This window comes from Mesitornis unicolor, unplaced genomic scaffold (genome assembly GCF_000695765.1).
Source record: "Mesitornis unicolor isolate BGI_N332 unplaced genomic scaffold, ASM69576v1 scaffold2054, whole genome shotgun sequence".
NCBI classification, from domain to species: domain Eukaryota; kingdom Metazoa; phylum Chordata; class Aves; order Mesitornithiformes; family Mesitornithidae; genus Mesitornis; species Mesitornis unicolor.
Window position 1 is genome coordinate 56,794 of NW_010179211.1, and position 21,666 is coordinate 78,459.

General features: G+C 41.6%; 1 protein-coding gene across 1 annotated transcript in view; it reads right to left on the minus strand.

Annotated features, from left to right (window-relative positions):
* TTBK1 (tau tubulin kinase 1) overlaps positions 1 to 21,666 on the minus strand; it is an 87,783-nt gene that overhangs the window by 23,208 nt on the left and 42,909 nt on the right. The window contains exons 7-13 of the mRNA XM_010182674.1: positions 19,819 to 19,884; positions 18,143 to 18,235; positions 17,312 to 17,437; positions 12,499 to 12,653; positions 11,339 to 11,558; positions 7,702 to 7,877; positions 4,458 to 5,016 (exon numbers count right to left, since the gene is read on the minus strand). Coding sequence (XP_010180976.1) covers positions 4,458 to 5,016; positions 7,702 to 7,877; positions 11,339 to 11,558; positions 12,499 to 12,653; positions 17,312 to 17,437; positions 18,143 to 18,235; positions 19,819 to 19,884 — 1,395 coding nt within the window. The remainder of the gene's footprint in view (positions 1 to 4,457; positions 5,017 to 7,701; positions 7,878 to 11,338; positions 11,559 to 12,498; positions 12,654 to 17,311; positions 17,438 to 18,142; positions 18,236 to 19,818; positions 19,885 to 21,666) is intronic.

The following is a 21,666-nucleotide window of genomic DNA, read 5'->3' on the forward strand; positions in this document are numbered from 1 at the left end:
TCTTCGGCCCAGGGTTATAATCCTGAGAGTCTGCTGTGTTTTGCTTCTACCTGCTCTACATCACATGAACCAAAGAGGCAGTACAGATCACTCAAAGAGCTAAAGCCCTGTTCTTGCTGTGAGGCAGCCCTCTCCTGTGTCTCTGTGCCCCTTTCCGAGGAATAATCACCACCAACGGAAATCACTGGAGGAAGAGAACAGTGTCCTAGGGTCTCTGAAGTGGTCCTCCCCTGACCAGCTGTGCTGCTCCCAAGGGTATCAGGGCACCTCACGACTATAGCACCAGTAATCTGCCATCTCTGTCAAGTGTCACTGGATTTACTTAGCATACTAAAGAACCTGACAGATTTTAAAATTATATTGCTAGGTGTGGATATAGATGGTTTCCAACAATAACAGCAATCTTATGTCAGGATTCATATGTAAACAGGAGTGCAGGTTCAGTCTTTTTTTCCACTCATTTTTAGCTATTTCTAGAGCTTTACTGGCACATCAGAGAATAAAAGTCAGCAGAGATTTATTAGTCCGTTCCTGAAATGCATACATTAACATAAACTCTAAGAGCTCTGTTAACAAATCTGCTGAGTTCTCAGTGCTGTGCTGAGCAGTGCACAGACAGAACGGCTTGAACAGGACACAGTTTAATGCCAGACCTGTTCTCCCTCTGTACCAGGGCTTCCCATGAGGTCTATGCTCCACTGCAACTGTCTTCTTGCCAGCTGAAACTGGAAGATGTCTAATGTGTGAGAATATTTGGGTCAGAAATTCCCCCAGGCTATTCAGAGCCTCTTCTGTATTTGATGTTCCCCACAGCAGCATCTGTTCATACAGTGCTCCCTCTTACACCCACACAGTTTCATGAGGACACTGCCATTCCTCACACTTGCACCATCTTTCTTCCAACAGCTTCATACATTTGAACCAACATCTGAGCTCTAAAGGCCCTGGAAAGAGCATGGAGTAAATCCTTCTGGGAGCCATTTCCAAACATACGAAGAGGAAAGTGACTGAGAGCGGTCAGCATGGATATATGAAGGGCAAATAATGAATGATGAACCTGATAGCTTTCTGTGATGAGATGACAGGGCGGGAGGTTGTTTATCTTGACTTCAGTAAGGATTCTGTCACTGTCTTCCATAACATCCTCACAGACAAAATGATGAAATATGGTCTAGATAAGTAGACAGTGAGTTGGACTGGAAACTGGCTGAGCTACTGGGCTCAAAGCATTGCGAGGTGGTCCTTCCCCTCAGCACTGGTGAAGCCACACCTGGAGTGCTGTGTTCATTTCTGGGCTGCCCAGTACAACAGAGACATGGACATACTGGAGAGAGTCCAGTGAAAGGTCACAGAGATGATGAAGGGACTGCAGCACCTCTCATTTGAGGAAAGGCTGAAGGAGCTGGGACTGTTTAGTCTGGAGAAGAGGCGGCTTGGGGGAGGGGGGAATCTTCTCAACATTTAAAAATACCTGATGGGAAAAAAAAGATTGATCCAGACTCTTCTTTGTGGTGCCCAGTGAAAGGACAAGAAGAAATTGAGCGAAATTGAAATACAGGAAATTCCATTTAAACATAAGAAAATATTTTTTACCATAAGGTGATTGAACACTGGAACAGTTTGTCCAGAGAGGTTCTGGAGTCTCATAGAATCACAGAATGGTTTGGGTTAGAAGGGACCTTAAAGATCATCCAGTCCAACCCCCCTGCACGGGTAGGAACACCTCCCACCAGACCAGGTTGCTCAAAGCCCCATCCAACCTGGCCTTGAACATTTCTGGAGAGGGGACATCCACAGCTTCTCTGGGCAACCTTTCCAATGCTTTACCACCCTCATAGTGAAGATTTTCTTCCTTTTATCTAATCTAAATCTGCCCTCTTTCAGTTTAAAGCCATTACCCCTTGTCCTATCACTATATGCCCTTGTTCATCTGCAGCTTTCTTTGTAGGCCCCCTTCAGGTACTGGAAGGCTGCTCTAAGGTCTTCTTGGAGCCTTGTCTTCTCCTCACCCTCTTCATTCTGTTCATCCACAGAGATATTCTGACTGGACACTGTCCTGAGCAACCTGCTGTAGTTGATCCATCTTGGAACAAAGGGTGGGACCAGATGATCTCCAGAGGTCCCTTCCAACCGCAACCCTGCTGTGATTCTGTGGTAATCCAGAGGTCCCTGTCTTTTTGTCAGTAACAAGTAATGGATTATATACTGAAGCCAGAGAATGGAGGAACAGAAGAAAGCATTAGAGCAGGGATTACCCATTTGCTCTCAGTTAGTACTCTGCTGACACCAATGGATGATCACCAGTTTAGGAGAGACCAGAATGAAGTCCCAAATTGGTACAAGGCCCATGGCCTTACTCACAGTAGCTCTGCATTTTGGAACATTTTTACCTATCTTAAAGGTTTAGTTTGTATTCAAAGATAAGGAAGATTTACTCACACACGCTATCTAATCACAGTTTCATTCAGAGATCAAGCCTGCGCTACAGGAAACATCTGTCACTGCTAGTGAGGCCTTCAGTATTTTCATTATTTAAGTCCTTAGTCAACTTCTTATTAGCATTCCAACCAACTGTCCCTCCACCTCTGCTGCACTTAAGGAGAACAGGCTTCTGCTTTCCTCTAGGCACCAAGTCATTTTTCCTTACAGAGCTGGCAGTTGGTTTTGTGACAGCAAATGGAAAATATATTAGCAGCGATCATCCAGAATCTCATTTTATTTGTTTAGTGATGGGAAATGAATTTACCGTTTTTTGCCTGCTTTTTAAGTATTACTGTGCAGTGACAAGCAGCAGCCATACTGCATCATACTCAACTCCCCCAGTCATTTCACATAGCAGTTTTACTTGTTATGGCCAAGAAGGCAACTCCAGCCTTCTTCAGCTATGCTAAATACGCCAGTGAAGCATCCCTGCTGGTTCTTACAGACGGTTCTTACTAGCTGACTCTTGCCATGTTCATCGCATCTTGCAGACTTTGTACATCTTGCACTGACCAGTGTACAGACAGCAATTTCAGACACAGACCCTTCCAACTCCACTCATCTTGCCTACACAATCTCTAGATATCTGGGGCATTTAACATACTGGTTTTAGCCAGCAAACACCTCCACCCTGGAACCTTGCAACTGGACACAGTCTCCATGAGAAGCACATACTGCTGCTATGCCATGCTCAGCAGGACAGACCCACTAGTGTCTGCTGTCAGTATTTGTTCCTTCCTGTAAATGCTGCAGCCTTGTACACCTTAACAAGGAACACCTTGCCTGGTAGACAAGGATTTAGTTTGATTCTTTTTATATAGCTTCTTGTTTAATTCATGTTTTGCTGCCAAAACTAACAGCTCATTTCTTCTTATGCCTTTCCAGGATCCAGAGAAGAGAAAAATCTGGGCAAGGCCTGAAAGGAAGAATATTCTTTTAACACGCTCCAGTCCAGTGAAAACTCTCTCAGAGAATAAGCTCAAGAGGGAATGGGAGATGGCGTTACCATCTTCCAGAGGGGAACAAGCAGACTGCTCAAGCACCTGCCATAGGAGGGTATCACTGGACTCGCCTGCTCTTTGCTGCACTGATGGATCCCACGTGCATGAGAGATCTTCATTAACAAAGAATGAATACAAAAAGCCCTCAGGAGAACAACTTTATTGTCTCTTGCAGTGAACACTCTGCGACAGCCTTCTTCTGAATGTCTGAGAAATGAAGATTGGATATGACAGAGGAACTCTGAGCCTAACAGTATTTCATGTTTTTCTGGGTAATCTAATAAATTACCTCCTATTAAAAACTGAACTTCTTTGTGTCCTCAGAAGTCCACAGAAAAAAAAGCAAAACTGAAAGGAAAAAGCCCTCTACAACTATCTGGTAAAAACACAGTAGGTAAAGAACATTTCTGTGAGTAAATACCTGGTAACAACAATGCCAGTCACTGAAGTAAGGTCAACGGCATGTGTGTGCTGGTTACTTTGAGCTTTTTGTTAGGTATTTAGAAGAAAGTTTAATTTCAGGGATTTAATTTGTGTTTTGCATTGCTGCAGGCCTGCCCAGTGTTGATGTCTGATTAGATTAGAGGGCATTCTCTTGCCATACACTGCATTTGCTGCTCAGAAACTAAGTAAAGAAGATTTGCTAGTGACACCTCTATGCAACTAAGCAGTTATTAACAAAATACCATGGGAGAGCAGTAAGAGAATTGATCAAAGATACTCACAAGCAGAACTGTGCTCTCTTCTTGTCCCTGTGCCAAGACAGCTGAAAAACCTTGATAACAGTGTGTCCTTAGTAGGGGACAACATTACTATCTATTGGGAGCACTCCTAAGGTGTTCACAACATTTGCAAGCACTGTCAGAAAGTTTCACAAGAGCATCCATGCTTGGATTCACAGACTTCTCCAGCACAGCTGAGGTTTCCTAAGATGATGCTATGCTAGGCAAAAAGATACAGAGCCAGGGCTCTTACCTGTCTCTGAGGACCAGTAGGTTCGGATTCTCGTCTCCTTTGTCGGATAGCTGGTGCTGAATGTAGGGGGGAGTGGGCTGGACTTCCTGTCTGCTGTTCATGTTTACTGTCAGATACTGTTTGAGAAGGTCCTTCATGTCTGTGGGAACTGTCCTCCTCAGTCACAGGCTGCATACCCCGACTTCGCCCATCATGCGTCTTCGGCCTGACTGCAGCATCTGCCCCCAAACGCCTTCTCTCCTCGCCGTCTTCAATAGGTCTTAGTTCCTCAGGCTCCTCATCCGTTGTTCCAGAGGTGCTTGGCTCAGCACCTGGGTGAAAGTCCTTCAGCTCTGTCTCCTTATCAATGATAACCCACTCCTTGCTATCAAAGTCCTCCTCCTCTGCGAGTGGCACTGAGCGGAAAGCATTGCTGAGGGCTTCATGTTCCACTGAAGCAGATACATCCATCCTACCACTTGCCTGCCGGTCAGCCTGGCCAGTATCAATGGACAGCATCTGGGCTGGCTGGGAGGAGCACACAAGCCGTGACGGAGAGCCAGGTAAATCCATTCGAGATCTAAAGACAGAACATGAAGCCATTAAAAATAATCCAGGTTTGTGGTTAAAGGTAGAGATCATAAGAGATGAGAGAAAAACTACACTCTTTTTCACTAATTTCTTGGTACGCTTCAGAAAGACAGGCTTAAACAAAAATATTTCTTTAGAACTTACAATGGCATAACGATGTTCCCCCTGAAGTGCTTTAGCATGACAGCCAATTCAGCATCTCTCTTCCTTGTAGATAACAGGATAACCATTTTCCCCCAACAATATCAATATACTCCTTCTCCTTTGATAAGTTCTACTGCTTTGTGAAAACAACCCCAAACCAAACACCCCTACTGTCTGGCTTAACAGTGTCTCTGCTGGGGTCCTATAACCTCTTCAGCTGCACTGTGCTATCTGTATGATGGCCACTGAGGCCTCTAAGGTGGTCACAAAAGTTCTTTGAAGACAGCAAGAATCTTTGATCCCATTGTGCATAGGTGACCCCAAAATACTTTGTAGGATCAGGAAGGAAATATGGCAAGTATCCTTTTACAAAGGGTAGTACAATGTTCAGAGGTTCATGGTCTAAATAGCATCATCTTCTGCAGCCATGAGAAATTCCTTTCACAGAGGTCCTGGAAGCTCCCTATGCCCCAATGGCCCTGGCAGCACCTCAGCTGGAAAAGCCAGTGGTACTTCTGTCTTTCTGCTCTACAGTGTTATGATCCATGCCTCTGCTTCGGCCTGCACCTGCTGCTGGCTTTGCTTCTCTGTCTATCACAGAGGCTAGTAGCTCACTGCACAAAACCAGAATGTCTGCTGCCTAGAAAAAGACAGTGTGTTTTACAAAAGGATTTCAACAAGGACCATACAGGAGAGTTGCATACTCTTCAGGGAAAAGCCTTCCATGTGTGAGAAAACATGAGGGGAAAACAGAGAAGTGACTGACCACTGAGTGAGAGTTGCTAAGCAAAAGTGGGTATCTTTAACACAGTGGAAGGTCAGAGCTGAGATGGAAAGAATTACAAAACAAAAAGAAAAATTTTTGATGAAGAAAGGGGAATTTGAGAAGGAGGTGAACCAAAGGTTGCTGTAGAGAAAGTTGTGAGCAAAAGCAAAGATCTCAGCAAAAACCATCTGATGGATCTGAAAGAAGCAAGGCTGTATTTGTTGAAAACTTAAAAATATTTATTGTGAATAGGGAACACTAAGTATGCAAAGTAAGAATGAAAAATGGCGTATAGTGTGTGTGTGTATAAAGAAGAACTGGATTTTAAAGAGCTGTTGCTAAAAAAATAGAAGAAACTGGATTTAGCCAATGTCTTCTGGAGTGGAAGAATTTACTCCAGAAAGCCAGAAGAATTTCCCAGTGCTGGAAGTCAGGTGTGTGTTGTGAAAAGATAAAAACAGAATAAAAAGAAGACTGTGTGGCACAGTGGGATTGTATTTGCATTATACTTGGTGCAGGCTACTTGGAAGATGAAAAACAGATCTTGATTTTAAAAACAGGAGCTGAAGGAAGAAGGCAGGAGAAAGGAATGTGTTTTGGATAATATACATTTTCTATATTAAGTTAGCATGATGCTAAGTAGACAAGGAAGCGTGGGAGAAATAAAGGAAGGAGTTATATTCAGTGAATATACTGGACTAGTCTTGCTGACTGTTACTAATAATTTTTTTCCCTTCTTATTTTAAAGAGCCTTTCTTCTGAGCAATAAAAAGAAGAGGTAGCAAGACCCATGATTTGTTATTCAAACCCTAAATTATTAACAGCAACACAAACAGTATTTCCTGAACCACAGAGAAACATTACAGCTTCCTCCAGCCATTCAGAATAAAACAAGCTGAGGGTAGTGATAGGGGCTTATCCTCTCTCTAGTTCTTTTTGATCCTCCTTAATTTTCAGGTACCATCTCCTTGTGACTGTTCCTTTTGGCTGAATTCTGCCAGATTTTCTCTGAGGAGAAGGCCTGTCCCTCCCCTACCTCTTTCAGAGGGTCCATTTCACCAGTATGTCCTGCAATCACAGTCCATGCCCTGACTTTCAATGGGAAGAGGAAGACAGTAATAAAGGATGTGAAGGGTGTTACTAGCACCAAGGGCTTATGTCTTGTAACATGTTCTCCAGCACACAATACTTCAAAAACCTTCTTTTCATTATATTTGGGGGTTTTTTTGTTTATGTGGATCTGAGAGAAGGTATTCCTATTACCCTCCAAATTAGGGTGTAATGTGTACTTTTCACATGCAAACTACTGCAATGCTGTATGCTGAGAAATGAATACTGTTATTAATAATAAAAAATAATGGAATAATGAAACATGACAGATGAGGATCTGCCAGCTAGCTCCTAGAATACATGCATTCCAGTATGTATCCTAACAAGATCTGTTCTTCCTTCCCACCTCAGGCTAGCCAAAAGCTTTGTGACTGCTTACATTATCTCTGATCTGATGCTTTGCCTTCCCTCTCACTAATGTCCCTCCTTCCGTCTGTGGAGTTCTTCCCATTCCAGGGACAGGATGAGAATCATTGCCACTAACTCTCCTAATTAACAGACATAAGCGTCTCATCAGAAAGATCATAAAGCCCACGAACATCTCCACCCAGAAATGAACTTGCAGTGCCTGCTGATCAGTGATTAGGATGGTCTCAACAGTCAGCCCTCAAGACTATGCTAAAAGCAGTAGGAGGCTACAGAGGGTGAGCAAACCTTCTTTCATGTAGATCTGCTTTGCCATCAGCAGTGGAGAGGCGTTCTGACTCAGGGCTGTTGACACGGCGGTATCTTAGGGAGCGCACTTGTGCGGTAGGGGACTCCGGAGGCACTCGGACAGGGGAACTGGGGCAGACACCATTTCTCTGCTCCTCTTCCACCATGCACTGAGTCTGTAGGGGGTGAACACAGAGAACATCAAAGTTTGACAAAGACATTGATTTCTCATCCCTCACTGTGGCTCTGTGCTTTCTTCCAGGATACAGCTTCAGCTGCATTTTCACAACCTCACAAGCAATGTCTGGAGGAACGCAAGGGCCCATATGCTCTGGCAATTATCTACTATTAAAACAAGGTATGGATTTTAAATAAATTAAAATCTTTAACCATCTTTACAAGGTGGCCTTTGCACTTCAATTACCCTGAATTGTTGATCCAAAGGAGCTATCATGGGCTAACCTACTGCATACACAAACCCTAACTGTTTATCCAAGATGTCTAAGAGCCCTTATTTGTCAATATTCGTCTATGCAGGGTCCATGCATTATATTGCAATGTACATACTTTCACCTCTGATGAAGATATCACTAAGCCATCTCCTAATTCCCAGGGTGGTTTGTTGGGTTTTCTGGTAGGCTTTTTATGTTGGGGTTTTTTGTTGTTTTTTTTCTGGTTGGTTGGTTTTTTTTGGGTTTAGTTTGTTGGGTTTTTTTCAGTCTTGGTCCTCTAAACTAAGTCCTCCAGGACATATACTCAACCACAAAATCTGTAAAAGCTTTCCACAGACCCAAGATCATGCAGGGACCTAAACACACTTGTGAACACCCTTAAGCATTGAGTGTTCATACTCTACCAGTGCATATTTTGTTTTCATATCGACTTAGCGAACTTGATTATTTTTTAATTTAGCAGCAGACAAAGGAGCAAAAGTAGGTGACTGTAACACAGCCGCCTTCTGCCTTCCACTGTGCTGCTTCCCCTTGAAAGAGAAGACCTGCTTAGGCAAAAGCATAGAGGCGGAATGGTCCAAGTGCTACAGCAGCAGTCTAGGATTTGCATTCAACCCTGTTGTACTTCCAGCCATGCAACATCAGCTGCTGCACACTGCTTCTGTGTGTGGATGTGCATTGAGGTGCCAGTGCAAGTTCCTAGTATGGAACGTGTTTACCCTTCTCTGCATCGTGCCCTACATTCACTTGCCCTCTATTAATGCCAGAGGCTCTGAATGTAAGCAGGCTTCTCAGTAAAACACTGCTGATCAAGACAGTTGCCTTTTTGCATATACTGTGTATGCAGCAAGTCAGTCAGTGTCCATAAATTAGCAGATCTAAACCATCCAGGCTGGGTTTGGAATGCATAACTAAGGAGCCTTTGCAGTTTGAGAGAGTGGAGGAGAAGCAGAATAGGTGATAATGATTTAATCTGTAATCCATTCAGACCAGGAGAAGGTTAGTGACAAAGGAAGGTCAAATGTGTTTGTGGAAGGAGTGAAGTGCTGATTTAGCTGTAGGGTAAGAGGCAACTTGGCAAGATGCAAGAGCAGAGAATTGGGGGAGGGTGTGGGAGAGAAGGAAGAGGCTTCTGAAAAAGACACAGCATGAGAACTTTGATCCAGTGGAGAAAGGAAAACCAGAAGGAGGACTTAGAAAGGTCAGTGACAGTAAGCAAGGAAACCATCCTTAGCAGAGAAATGGGAGAAGTGGGACTTCTGAGTGATCTACTCATCAGCTAAATTCAAAGAGCAAGACAGGGAGAGCCAGAGTTACTTCTAGTGCTACAAGACTGGAAGATGAAGGATGGTGAAACTGTGAAAAGCAGAAGGGTGTTTTACACAGCAGCTGCCCTTGCAGTTCTGAAAGACACAAGGGATGCCTGAGATTACAAGCAGAGGGGAAGCTGTGCCCTCACATATCAGATCTGCAGCCTCCTTGTTTTCTCCAAGTGGTGGCTGTGACTTAAATAAAAATTGATTCTCTCTCAGAGAACAGTCAGGCTAAAGATAACAAGCCTAGGAGTGCGAAAGGACAGGCAAGAGTCAGACTGAAGATAACAATCCTCACAGAGAGAAAGGACAGACTTCTTTAGCTTTGGAGAATATGATGCCTTAGGCTCTATTTCATAGACCGCTGTGTAGCTACAGAGCTTGTCAGAACTGAAGTGCTCATTGCCAAGCTGGCTCACTCCCTAAGCTCCTTTGCCAGCAAAATGACAAGAGATAGTGTAACCCTTGGCAGGAGAGTCACCTGGTCATGCTGAGGATTTTGTAGAAATCCCTCCTCCCTCTAAGCTGCTGTTGTGAATGGCAGCACTGGGTACCTAAGACAAGACGTAAAACTAACAAGCAGAAAGGGTATTTACAACTCAGTCTGACTGAAGAGCACCTGGTGGTTCAAAGGAACAGAAAACCACATAGGAGCTACCAAGACTTTTCTGTAATACTCTTCTTTTCTGTATGTTGTGGAAACAGAACTATCCAAATCTAACAGGCTTTTCTTATTTCGTGTGCCTTCAAATGAGAACTTTTGGGAATGCACACAATTTACCAGTGAGAGATGAAGAAGTGATCTGAGCTTGGTTTATAATTCTCAGTATTGGGGAATACCACTGGTAATGTTCCATACAAATAACACATTGATCCAAATTATTTGCATTGAAGAATTTTAAGTAAGTTAAATTAGATTATTTCTTGCCCATGAATAATGTTCTCTAATAAGACTAAGGATAGTGGAGATATTTACAGGGCTGAAAGAAGGACTAACTTTGTGCCACTAGAGACTGAAGCGAATACTGGTCAGACCCAGAATAGTGGTAGATTTAACCTACTGGTCCACAAAGGTCCATTAAAGACAGGTTTGTGAAGTGACTCTGATATGCCCCGATAATATTTTAAGTCTATTTGATGAAGGTTTCTCTGCTAACAGATTCTGTGTGTATCTGATGTCATGACATGTGACATTCTGATTTTTAAATAAGAATTGAGATTAACACAACAAATACTAATTTACTTACAAGATGTAAGTTGATCTAATAAATAATCTAACTGGTAGATTCTCACACTTAACATTTACTATGGAATCATGATTCAATAGGGATGCCTCCAAGAAATTAGGTAACATTTACAAGAAAGGACTGAGAAACAGCTGACGGATTATGTGGAAAACCAACTAAAGTATACACTTCATGCAAGCTAAAAATCTCTAATGTGATCTTGGAGTGCAGAAATATGAGAATGTTAAGTGACAGTTTCACTTCTTGCAGGAGTGAAACCATAATTAGAGACTCTTTATAGATTGTCCTACCCTTAGAAAGTTAAAAAACTAGAAGAGAAAAATCAGTGATGATTCAAGATGTAGAAAAATATGACTTATGAAAACATCTCTGATTAAATTTATTCATTCTAGCACTATTGGCCCCCAAAATGTCATTTTCATAAAGAACCAAATAATCCCAAGTTAATCTGTGAAAAAAATTGTTTGTAATTTTCCATTTCCACAGGGAAATTCCACAGTGCCTTTTAGGCTGCACTACGTAGGATGCTACGTAGGATCCATCAGTGGATCTGCGCAGCTCCTAGCAGTCTGTGATTCCATTGCCCTAAATCCAACAGTCACAGAGATAAATAAATGTTCTTTACTTTGCTGATGCTGATCCTGAGTTTGTTGCGATTCACATCTGTCTCTTCCCAAACTTCAGCCTCGTTGAAAGGAGTGTTTGGAGTCTGACCAAGACCTTCTGCTGGCCGGCCTGACAGGATGGGAGGAGCATTCTCTTGATCACTCAGATGTTCACCCTGTAGGACATCCTCAGTGTTCTCACGGAGCAAGTCCCCAGGTACTGGAGTGACATTAACCACCCTATGAAAGAGACAAGAATAAAGGTTAAATTATATCACACTGCCCCACAGAAACTCCTTGGCACCTTTCAGGGTATTACCAGGTTGAGAAAACACAGTCCAGCATTAACCCAGATATGACAACTGAAGCAGAACAGGAAGATTCCACCCAACACATAGTCACAAAGACAGTGGAATGGATCAGTAAAAGCATCTTGGGATCCTTGATACACAGGCTGCAACTTCTTCAGAAGGGGCCATTACATAATATTTAGCTTAGAAGAAACTTTCCCTCTTTGCATGAGCACATGAGGCCTAAAAGCCTTATAGCTTTTATTTGTTATAATATTACTAAAGATTATTGTTATCCTTTGATGTCAGCCCCCTTAAAAGCACCAAGATAGACCAGTGAACTAAGCCTTATCAACTTTTGTTTGGACTCAGTTCCACTTCTGAGCACCAAGCTTTGTGAACCTTTGCACCAGCATATGAAACACTGGAGGTGAAGCATTCGAGGTGTGACCAGTGCCTGCACTCTGCAGTGTTCAGCTCACTATCAACCACAAACCCACCCCACAGCAAGGCAACAACTGCCTCACAGCAGGTGCTCTCACAGCAGCTCCAGTCATGTGTGTCATATAATATGCAAAATATACAAGCATATGGGCTCCATCAATCCTGGTCAAAGGCCTCCAGACATCCATTAATGTGACTCCAATCCACACACTCATCTCCACATTCTCATCAGTAGAAAATGTGTTTTCAGGACAGCAAGGGTCTGAAACCAGGTTCCACCACCTTAGATATATGTTAATACATATAAAGTCAAATCAAGTGCTGGCTCCCATGCAGCTCCAACTTCCCAGGGTCATAATGGCCTTGAAATCTTTCAAAAATGAACTTCTTACTGAGCTTGTTATTGAAGATGTCCATAGCCTGACCGGTGTAACAGCAATACTCACCCGAACATGGCTGCTGTTTGCCTGGTGTTTTGCTGTGGTGGAGTAGAGGTGCTAGTGGACAACAGGATATCTGTACCAGCCTTCTCCCAGTCAAAAGCTTCATTTTCAGTGATGCCTCTTTCTTTCATGCTGTTCTCGAAAACGGACATGATTAGCTGGAATAAATTTACAAAGACAATTTATGTTAAGTAGCTGAGGGTGGCTCTCACAAAAAATATGAAGTAAGAACATGAGCACCAAGAGCATCTTATAATATCCATCTTACCTATGAAAGGTATCAAGAAATGAGAGAAAATGTCATAAAACGGTATCAGCTGTTTCTCAGGCTGGTTTTGGCTTGGTAACCAAAATTTCTTTAAATATACAAAAGTGCACGCAGCGTTTTGACACTGACTTGATGAAATCTTGCAGTTGGCTTGTTACTCTAACTCTAAAGTCTTAACTTCAGCTCAGTTTTCCTATACATTAGACATATACAGAATAGTACATTTGATATGTAGAGTTCAAGGGCTGCCAGAAGACATAAACAGTATAGGAAAACACAACTCTAGGATGCAGACTCATTGCAGTGTCTGGCTCAAATACAGTGTGGTCAGGAGCCCTATAATATGCTTGTGCACAATGTGGCCTGCCACACTTAGCTATTGAAGAAAATAAAACTGTAAAAGGGATGATCAGAGCTAGAGGATTCTTTATAAGACGGTAGGTACAAATGCCCATGCTGGCACAGTTTATGCTTGTTGCTTTCTATTTAGAAGCGAATGAAACTACTGGCTACAGTCCTCCATGCATCAATGCATTATCCAGAGAAATGTGATGTTCTGCTTTCAAAGGGAAACTGGATGCTATAGGCTAACACAGCTGTATGTGAAGTCCTGCATTTCTAATAAAATTATTGAGCTATACAATGTAGAACTGAGAGAATTCAGCCTGAAGTTTATAGGAGAGAGAATATGGTGATGAGTACATTTGGCTTATGGCATAGAATTAGCACTAACTTATGAATAAAAATTACCATGAACAAACCCCCTATTTGTTTGCATTTATATTCCAGTTCTGTTTATCAGCATGAGCAGAAGGCCAGGAGAGCCTGACATTTCCAACTACTTTCCACCAAACTGCAGTAAAATACCTATTTGCAGCTTTCAGTTGAGCCATCTTCTTCCTCCTTTTAATGACCTAGAATCCCTAGGTGCTCCGCTCGTGCATTGGCACTGTGTTTGATTAAAAGAATTCCCAGAGTTGAGTGTCCGTCAGACCAAGGAACAGGTAACATCCAGAGAGTGGACATGACATGGCAGTGGTAGCAGCTTCTTTGATTTGGAAGGGATTTTACTGTTGTGGCAGTTTAAGATAACAGGACTGCGTTTCTGCTTGTTAGCCTCATGTCACGTCAGTCCCTTTCACCTCTGATGGAAATGGGAGTTGTGCTGCTGCTGCTGGTGGAGAATGTCTTGCTCAAAATCAAATCTGAGTAACTAAATGGTCACAGTTTTGCTTTTAGTAAATGCATTTCTGGTATTTAGTAACCTTAGATGTATGTTTTCTCACGAATTTGCCTAATTACTTACAGAATACATAAGCTTTTGGACTACACCTATCTCATAGCAAAGAATGCAGCAAATATGTGAAATATCTTTGCTCATTCAAATCTGCCACCTGCTAATTTCATTTGACAGCTCCTCATTTTCAAATCAGAAGAAGAAAAGAATAATTCTCCATTCATTTCTTGCCATTCTGCCTTTGATTTTAAAGATGTCACATACAGGTCAGTCCTCTCTCTTTTTTCAGATTGTACTGTTCTATTCTGATTAGTCTTTCCGTATCTGGATGTGAATCTCTCCTTGCTACCCTTCCATGCAACTTCTCTGATTTCAAAATATCCTTTTTGAGATGCAGAGATGGAACTACATGAAATATTTAAGAGTATGCTTCACATGTACCTGGTAGTATAAGGATATTTTCTGTTTACCCTCTAATACTACTCTAATTATTCTTAGGATTATATTTGCTTTCTAACTGCTGCTTTGGCAAGGATTACTGTCAAATGTCTTTTATAAATGAATACCCCCACATCTTCAAACACTCCTTCCAAGAACACTTGTAGACAGATTTCCTTATAAAAGGCAAACTGACTTCTGCTCACTAGATCATTCTCACTCAACTGCCCACTAATCCCAGTGTTTATCAAAGTTTCTGATTCTTTGTGATGTACAAGTCAGTGTCAGGGACTGCTATCTTCTGAAGCCATTTAAAAATTGATACTGCTTCTGCCACCTTCCATTCCTTTGATACTGGAGCACTCTCAAATAAGAAACCACATGCTCAAATTAGAAGTTCAGCTGTCTTATTTTTAGCATTCCTTTATGCCGTCAAGGACCCACTCAGTCAAAACCTTCTGCTATAACTTCTTCTGTAATGCTTGTATTTGACTTTGCTGGCCATTCAGGATTTTACAGACCTCTGTTGTATTTCCTGTAGGGTCTTTTTTCGCAGTGTCCTCAGCTGCAATTATTCTCAAGATATTCCATGGTCTTATTGAGCCTTCTCAGCTTTCTCTGAACCCTTTATACTTCTGATGAAAGGTTAAAGCTTTACAAGGGGGAAGGTGGAGTGGAAAACTGCACAGGACAGTCCCAACAGCAACCACTGCACCCAGCAGTCATTCAAAAAGTTACTGAATCCTGTCTAGGGATCCTCTGCCTGCAGACACAACATTATTATGGACTAGAAAAGTTTCCACAGTTCCTGCAAGCCTCCTGTTCTGAGCCTCCTTCTGCTGGGCCCAAGAATTACTAACTTGGCAGAGCCAGGAGGAAGATGACAAGAGAACCCTCAGTTACACAGGATATCAGATAAGGAGCACAGTAAAAGCCTTGGCTGGAGGTGCACCAGATGCAGAGGGATAGAACAATGTTTAAGCTGCAAGGGAACTCAGGCGATCACCTAGTCTACCCCCTACTCAAAGCAGGGCTGGGCATTAGAGGCATATTCAAACCATCTCTTTCCAGTCTGGCTACAAAGATATTCTAAGAGACTGTGCAGCGTCAAGGTAGATAACATTCAGTGTTATCTACTTCAAATTGTATTTATATATGTTTAATTCTGTTTCATTATTTCTAATCTTGCCATTCTATTTTTTAAATAAACCATGACTTTATATATTAGTAGACATATTTCCCCAATTTCCTTAATTTCCCTGAGGGTCTGGTACTGGTGACAAATTCAGATGACATCTGATAAACTTTTTACTCTTTCACAGCAATAAATCCTGATAAATCAATATAAAGATATCCCTGAAGGTGAGATGTTTGGAGAATTTGCTGACTGGAATAAGTTGCCAAGTCAAGCTAGAAGAATCAGTGTTTGGTGGCAAGCTGCAGGTGCCAGACTTTTGTGGCAAGTTCCCTTTTGGAGGCTTCTTCCCACAGCTGTACTTGCAAGACACTGAAGGCAAAGAGGCAATTCACAGCTTCAGATAAATCTCCTGCTGTGAAAGAGCTGTTCGTGATTTGTACTGCACTAAAACTGTCTGGAAACATCTCCTTCCATTTCTATCTCAAGAATGGCTTTTCAGGACCATTAGAATGCAATTATTTTAAACTGGAATAGAATATAGGAGGATGTAGGTTCAAAAGGAGCTTTGGAGATCTCTAATCTGCTGAAACCAGGGCTAATTGCAAATTTAGATTAGGTTCCTCATCCAGTCAACTTCTGGAAATCCCCAAGGACGGAAATTCCACAGCTCCTGTAGGTATCATACTTAAGAATACTAATTCTGATTCCTGCTCCCTCACCCCTAGACTTAGGCATGATTTCCCTTGCTGCTTCTGAAAAAAGTCTGCCTCTATTTTCTCCACAACTGTCCTTGAGACAGTGTAAGACAGCAATCAGATCCCCTCTTTGACTTTTCTTCTCCAGGCTAAACTAATCCAGCTCTCTCAATATCTCCTCAGTTTACTTCCATTCCTCTATAGCCCTTCCATCATGGTGCCAAACAACATTTTTCCACTGTACTATCCAGAAAGTATTTGTCTTTCTTTTTCTCTTTTTTTTTTCTTTTTTTCTTTTTTTTTTTTCTTTAAGTTGTGGTTGCTATGCTGCAACACGTACATGGCTTCAAATACAAAAGCATTGTTGGAGAGAGTTTGCTGGAACACCCTCCTACCATCTTCCCACTAATCTGATGCACTAACAATAGGAGCAGGCACTCATATAAGATTGCACCAATCTGCTAATAAAATGCTGCTTTCATCACTCTGACTTTAATATACAGAGAAAACCACTGTGGTAAAAAGAGGACACAGAATCAAGTTGCCTCAGTTACATTGTGCTAGTTGAGCTACTGTAACTGATCACATGTATGCTGATGGCAAACAGTGAATGGGGGAAAAATGATAAGATAAACATTAAAGAAAGATATAATAATAAAGGCCCATATGAGACAACAAAGAGGTTGGTGTGCACCGTTGAGCTGTTGGCATAGGCTCTTTGCAGACTTTGGCAAGCTGTGCCAAAGTTCCATCACATTTGGAGTATCTCAAAACTATTGTGTTTTAAATGAAAGCAAAAAACACTCTGTTGCTTGGGAAGAGCTTTCTAGTCTGGAGTACAGGATTATTTTGGACATGGTGGTGGAAGGAGAAGAAAAAATTTTTGGTATGTTGAGCAACTGTACAGTCCAATCTTTTTCTCCTTGTCTTAGGAAAGGTATTCCTTGGCCAGATATGAACATGTGCATGGACAGGCTAGAAAATCCAAATGCCAATTCAGAATGTCATCCATTGAACTGGTAACAAAGAAAGGCTCTTACCTGATAGTCTGGCTTGGTGAAGTAGTCTAGGCTTGCGATATGATCCAAAAATAGGTGAAACTCTGAAGGCATGTGTTTTAGCAGCATTCGGTGTTCGTACTTTTCTTTTATCATGCCAACCTGCTCCTGGAAAAAAAAAGAAAATATCTCAGAGCCAAGAATCTCTTCTATTGCTTCATATTCATACAGTCTTATCATTCTTGGAGCATGGCCTCTTCTTAGACCCAGCACCATGTCTACACACTTCTCCTGTTTGGTGTCCCTAGCAAAGCAAATGTTGATACCTGCAGGCAAAGGTCAACGGGGAACCCTGAGTTGGAAACACTCTTCAGAACCTGTCCCCTACCAGCCTTCTGCACAGGCGACCTATTTCTTTCCAGGGATTTTATTCTCTAGCACAAAGCATTTCCAAGACAACATGAACAGTTAGCTTTATCCTGTTTAGCTTTCCAGCTGCAATTCCCATTTGGCTTGTTTGGCGTAGCAAAACATTATCCTCGCACCTTTCTAAAGTCTCCATTTATTAGTCAAAAGGACAGCTCAGCATCTCTACTTTTGTTGTCTGCTTTGCAAGAACAAAGTCAAAGTTGCTTGATCAAATATGATTAAGAAGATGCATAAGAAAATGCTTAGCTACTCCCTATTAGACCAGCTCCACTCTGTGTGTCAGAACACACAAAAGCAGGTTAGCATCCTGCAGCAAGATCTGATGAAAAGCAAGCTCTGGCTTTACTGCAGCAAAAAGTTGCACTGTGCTGCAGAAGGAATAATAAGAGTCACAATAATAAAAATGTAGCACCCTGTCTTAAGCACAGACATTAGATTTCCTACCTTGTCTTTGATCTTTCGCCATGGAAGCTGACCAACGGCAAACTCCACCAACATGTAAAAGAGAGACCACAGGTCATCATGTCTACCCATCTCCTGGAGAAAAGAGAGATGAAGACTGAGGAACAAAGACCCATGCTGCTCAGTAGTCCAAGTGTGCTCTCCAGATGAGCTATCTCATTTTAAAAAGCAGGAAGAAAAGTCACACTTCCCATTCAATGATTAAAGAAGCCAGATTAAAGACTAAAAATGCAAAATCAAGCATTTATTAAACCTTGGCAATCTCAATACAGTCACCTGAATAACCTAATTTGTTTTCATTCTTGTGAATATATTAGGAAAGAGCTTTTTATCTATATAACAAGGCAGAGGTTTTCCATAGGACTCTTCTGTACTGAGTATAAAGGAGTGGAATATTTATTAATGGGATACCGAATAACCTAGATTAAGAGTAAAAAAACCAAAACTGTGTACAAAGTATTTTTATTATTATTTTTAAGCTAACTATAATTCTAACTCTTTTCACAAGACAGCATTTACTCCATGGCTTTCACAAAACACGCATCATCAAGCACCACAACAATTTACAGATTTATATTTCCACATACCACTCTCCTCCTGGTCTAGGAAATGTGAAATTGAAACATGGGAATTAAGGCTGAAATTGTCAAAGCACACAAAGTAATTTTTGATGCTCAACATCCACTGTCTAGAGCATGATTTCTCAGAATAGTGTGCATTGTACAGCGATTTTTGTGTCTAGATATACCTTCAGCTGATGCCAGCTACAGCTAGCACTATTCAGCACTTCCAAAAATTACACTTCAGGTTTCTCAGTGTCTCTTAGGAAATAGGATAATTCATGATGGCATTCAACTGCCCTCCCCACATCACACTTTCCATCTTCTGCAGACAATAACTTATTTCCCTAAAAAAACTTGAAACGTCCTCATATGTCACAGACTGATCCCAAATAAGGCCAGAAACCTGGAGGGAAAGCAGGAGAGCTGATGGTTTCCATCTGGCAAGCAGTTAGTGGCAGAACCAGAGGACTTACAGTTTACTGTCCACACAGGAACATTATTGAAACAGGACAAACGAGAGTTTTGAGAAGAATTTTGGATGAGACTTTTGGAAGTGTTTAGAATGAAACAGGCCAAACACAATGTAAATAATGGCTTTTCTCAAGGAAAAATAAACCTAGCTTTCACTAGGTGGCTCTTTACCTGATGGCATGAGGTTAATATTAAAAATTACAAGTGGAGAATGGATTTGGGGTCCTGGCACTTGGTAATTCACGGCCAAGTTCTGCTAGAAACTAGCAGCAAGCAGCCTGGCACTTAACCTGATGTCCACTTTAGTGTGGTTTGTGGGTTTTTTTTCCCCCCTTAAAAAGTGTCTGAAAGTGTAATAATTACAATTATTAAGGCTGCCAACTAGGGAGTATCCAATAACCGAATCATAATTTTGATTTTGCAGTCAACAGCCTTGACCACCTAATTGGCATTCATCTGATACACTAACAGATATCATCTAACTGATACACTGATATCATCTGATACACTAACTTCTGCAGGTAACAAACCAGAACTCATGCCTCTTACTCCTCTGCTCCTGAAAACAGCTTTCTGAGGAGAAATAACTTCGTAGTTAACTCCTTATAACCCAAAAATACTCACTCGGTTTTTGTGTGCATTCACTGAAGCATAGCGGACCGTTCCTCGAAAACCAGCAACATTGCGAGGCTGAAGAAAGACAACAGAAAATCTCAGAGGCAGAGCAGATTACTAAATCCCCTGTACGGCTAACTCCTGAGAACTTCTCATCTGTACTGTTATTTTGTATGTACCCAAGGGATAAAAAGCTCTTACTGCCTTCATCTGCTCTAGCAGCCAGCTAAACAATCTGCTCCAATTCTGTATTTCTAGAAAAGCTTATTTTACAGAGACGGCAAGGTGGTTATAGTGATAGGTTAGAATAGTAATAGTCTAGGCATAGAGCTAAGAAAATTATCCAAGATTGTATTTTCCTTTTTAAACTCCAGCTCAAGTGAAAAGCGAGTAAAGAAGAGCAAGTGCACAACTGAGTCATGAATGGCATGAGCTAAGCAAAGCCTGAGGGCAGCCTGGTCAGGACAAGGACGGGGATCCCCTACTCTGGCATAGGGCAGATGACCACACGCGCTTGCTGACAACCTTGGTCAACATCCTCTGTAAGACTTAAAAAAATTAAGAACCTCAGACTTTTAGAATTCTTGCTTTTTTCCCCCATATTCTTCCCAGTATATCCTAAACCATGTATCTTTATTTTCTCTTTCTCTTTGTGTTTCTGGGAAGTGAAGGCTTGCTGTAGTGGCCTTGGGAAGAAGGCAGTCCTCCTATGACCACTCCTCCCAGCTGAAGGCTTTCCCTGTTCTGAGGGCTGAGCAACACTTCCAACTCTTTCCATTGCTGCCTCCACAAGAACATTAGACCACATGAGCTCATTTACTGAAGATGTCATTGTTCTGACAAAAATGCATTTACATAATGGCATCCACAAATTCATTTCAGCTTAGCTAGAAACACCAGAGTTAAAAGCAGTGCTTTCAAAATTCATGTGGCAACACCAGGTTCAGGCCCAGACATCTTCCATTGTAAGCCTAAGCTTGGGCAAAGAACTAAACATATTCATAATTAAGGTCATACTCTTGCAGAAATTTGAGCATATTAATAACAAGTCTAATGGGGTAACTCATCCCATTTAGGTCAGTCAGTTAATGTTTGTTCTTTCAGCTGTTCCTGTGCTTTCAGAACTAAGCCTAAAACTGTACTTTTTATTCTAGGGCACCCTTCTGTCAGTTTAAATACATACCATTCGGTTGCTTCCTTTTGGGTACAGGGAAGTTGCTTTGAGTTTCAATAGTCTCAGCAAGAATAAAACTTCAAAGGTTTTTTAAACCAGTTCATCAGTACTGTGCCAGTAACACACAGCTGAATGGTGCATAGTGCAGCTCTTAAGTTACAGTAACTCCAAGCAAAAAAAGGCTACAAGTCTACCTTACAACTCCTGTACGTTAATCAAATATTCCATGAGGAGAACTCGTATGCATATCCCATGTTCTTAATGCAGCATTTAATCTTGCAGTACCAGCTTAAGCTATAAGCTACTTATTGAGCAGCAGGTAATAGTTGAAATATTATATTCATGATCATGTATCTCTTTCCTTGCAGAGCATACATTTAGGATCCCCACTGATTGCAACATATTTTTCAGAATTTCACTGATGTGAGTTCCTGAAAAGCAGAATACTGGCCACTGGAATACAACTGTTCGAGTCAGACATCACCGTAAATGTCCTCTACGGATTCAAAAGCAAGAGGACATTTCTCATTTCCATTATGAGTGGAAGCTAGTGTATTTGGATACTTTTCATGAGCCATAAAATAACAGTGTACTGTGAACAATTCTAGCATGGAACCCATAATGTTTCCAGAACAAATATTGTTCAGTGTCTGTAGTCCATGGAAGTTTGTCTTGCATGCTCT